The sequence below is a fragment of the Priapulus caudatus genome, unplaced genomic scaffold, assembly GCF_000485595.1.
Source record: "Priapulus caudatus unplaced genomic scaffold, Priapulus_caudatus-5.0.1 Scaffold1401, whole genome shotgun sequence".
In the NCBI taxonomy this organism is placed as follows: domain Eukaryota; kingdom Metazoa; phylum Priapulida; class Priapulimorpha; order Priapulimorphida; family Priapulidae; genus Priapulus; species Priapulus caudatus.
The window spans coordinates 73,956-75,737 of record NW_014578462.1 but is presented as its reverse complement, the minus strand read 5'-3'; the positions used below and the strand labels follow the sequence as shown (position 1 = coordinate 75,737).

Here is a 1,782-nt window from a genome sequence, read left to right as displayed (position 1 = left end):
GGCTCATCCTTATTTTAGCTCTTTTTGAAATCTGCCCCCTGACTATATGGTTGCACTTGTGCATTTGGGTAACTCGTATCTAATTTCATGAATTAAAAATATATTGTAACTGTATGTATATAATATATGGATAACTACCAAATAACTAATAAATAAAATAATAAACAAAATAAAAAATAGTAACTAATAAATAAATAAATAAAAATAAATATACTCCGGTAACGTAGACGGAGCCATGTGTCATGTAAATGTCGTCTGCAGGCTGTCTGGGCCGGCTGGGGTCACGCCTCGGAGAATCCGAAACTTCCCGAGCTGCTTCACAAGAATGATCTCTTGTTTATCGGGCCGCCCGAGCAAGCGATGTGGGCGCTCGGCGACAAGATAGCATCTGGTATCATTGCGCAGACGGCGGGCGTTCCTACGCTACCGTGGAGTGGTTCAGGTGAGTCCCCCTCTCTCTCTCTCTCTCTCTCTCTCTCTCTCTCTCTCTNCGGTGTAGCCTCGCATTGTTCCATTGTTATCATTAATTACTTTGTGATCAGTATGGTGTTTACTTCACTCATATCCATTCTAATCGACCAGGCTTGACCGTCGAGTGGACAGAGGAGGATATGATCAATGGTAAAGTAGCCACAGTTCCTCCACACATCTATGACAAGGGATGCATTCACAGTGCAGAGGAAGGCCTGGAGGTATGTGTACCTACAGCCCCGCTAACGACATGTGTATATATAGCAGGGCTGACAATTAAGTCACACTCCTCCTACTTTAATGTCAAGGGTCAGTATTGCGAGATTATCTCACACATGGTAAGTGGGAGCATTGTCTCTGCAGGCAGCAAAGAGGATTGGCTTCCCCGTGATGGTGAAAGCCTCGGAAGGCGGAGGTGGCAAGGGCATCCGTAAGGTTGAGAAGGAGGACCAGTTCGCAAACGCCTACAGACAGGTATGCCGTGCCATGCACGCCCTCTGCTGGTGGGAAAGTCCCGCATGAAGATTGTCTCGGGAAATCGATGACTGACGCGTTGAAACTTGCAGGAATATTTGCGTCTTAACGAATCCACGCTAATTACAGCAATTCAACACTATGCGTTTCCTGGAAAATTCCCCGTATATCGTCTTGGCATATTTTAGTCTTGTCTCGATTAAAAGTTTGTCTTAAATTTCATCGTATATCTTGTATTAATTTCCATTTTAAATCTTGCATTAAATTCCATCTTAAATCTTCTTTTATATTCCTTCTTAATCTTGTTTTATATTCCATCTTAAATCTTGTCTTAAATTCCTTCTTAATCTTGTTTTAAATTCCATCTTAAATCCCATCTTAAATCCCGTCTCAGTCTTCACCCCCGTGAAACACTGTAAATCCGCGACGCCTTCATCGCGACTGCCACCCGTTAACTCTGCCCTCTGCCACCAGGTGGAGGCAGAGGTTCCCGGCTCGCCTGTGTTCATCATGAAGCTGGCGAGCGGAGCACGTCACCTGGAGGTGCAGCTTCTCGCGGATGAGTACGGGCAGGCGATCTCGCTGTTCGGCCGCGACTGCTCCATCCAGCGACGACATCAGAAGATTATAGAGGAGGCGCCCGTCACCATCGCACCGCTCGAGGTGTTCGCGGAGATGGAGAAGGTAAGACGCCGGCGCCACCTGCTAGGAGGAGGGTCATCGTAATGTAGGAGGCGCCACCTGCTAGGAGGAGGGTCATCGTAATGTAGGAGGCGCCACCTGCTAGGAGGAGGGTCGTTGTTATATAGGAGGCGCCACCTGCTAGGAGGAGGGTCG

At 47.2% G+C, this 1,782-nt stretch overlaps 1 protein-coding gene across 1 annotated transcript in view; it reads left to right on the top strand.

The window, feature by feature from the left end:
- Positions 1–227: 227 nt before the first annotated feature.
- Positions 228–1,782, top strand: part of LOC106816516 (acetyl-CoA carboxylase-like) — a gene marked incomplete at its 5' end in the record, with an annotated part of 52,127 nt that continues 50,572 nt past the window's right edge. The window contains 4 exon segments of the mRNA XM_014821143.1: positions 228–442; positions 583–692; positions 835–945; positions 1,420–1,629. Of these exon segments, the coding sequence (XP_014676629.1) occupies positions 228–442; positions 583–692; positions 835–945; positions 1,420–1,629 (646 nt within the window).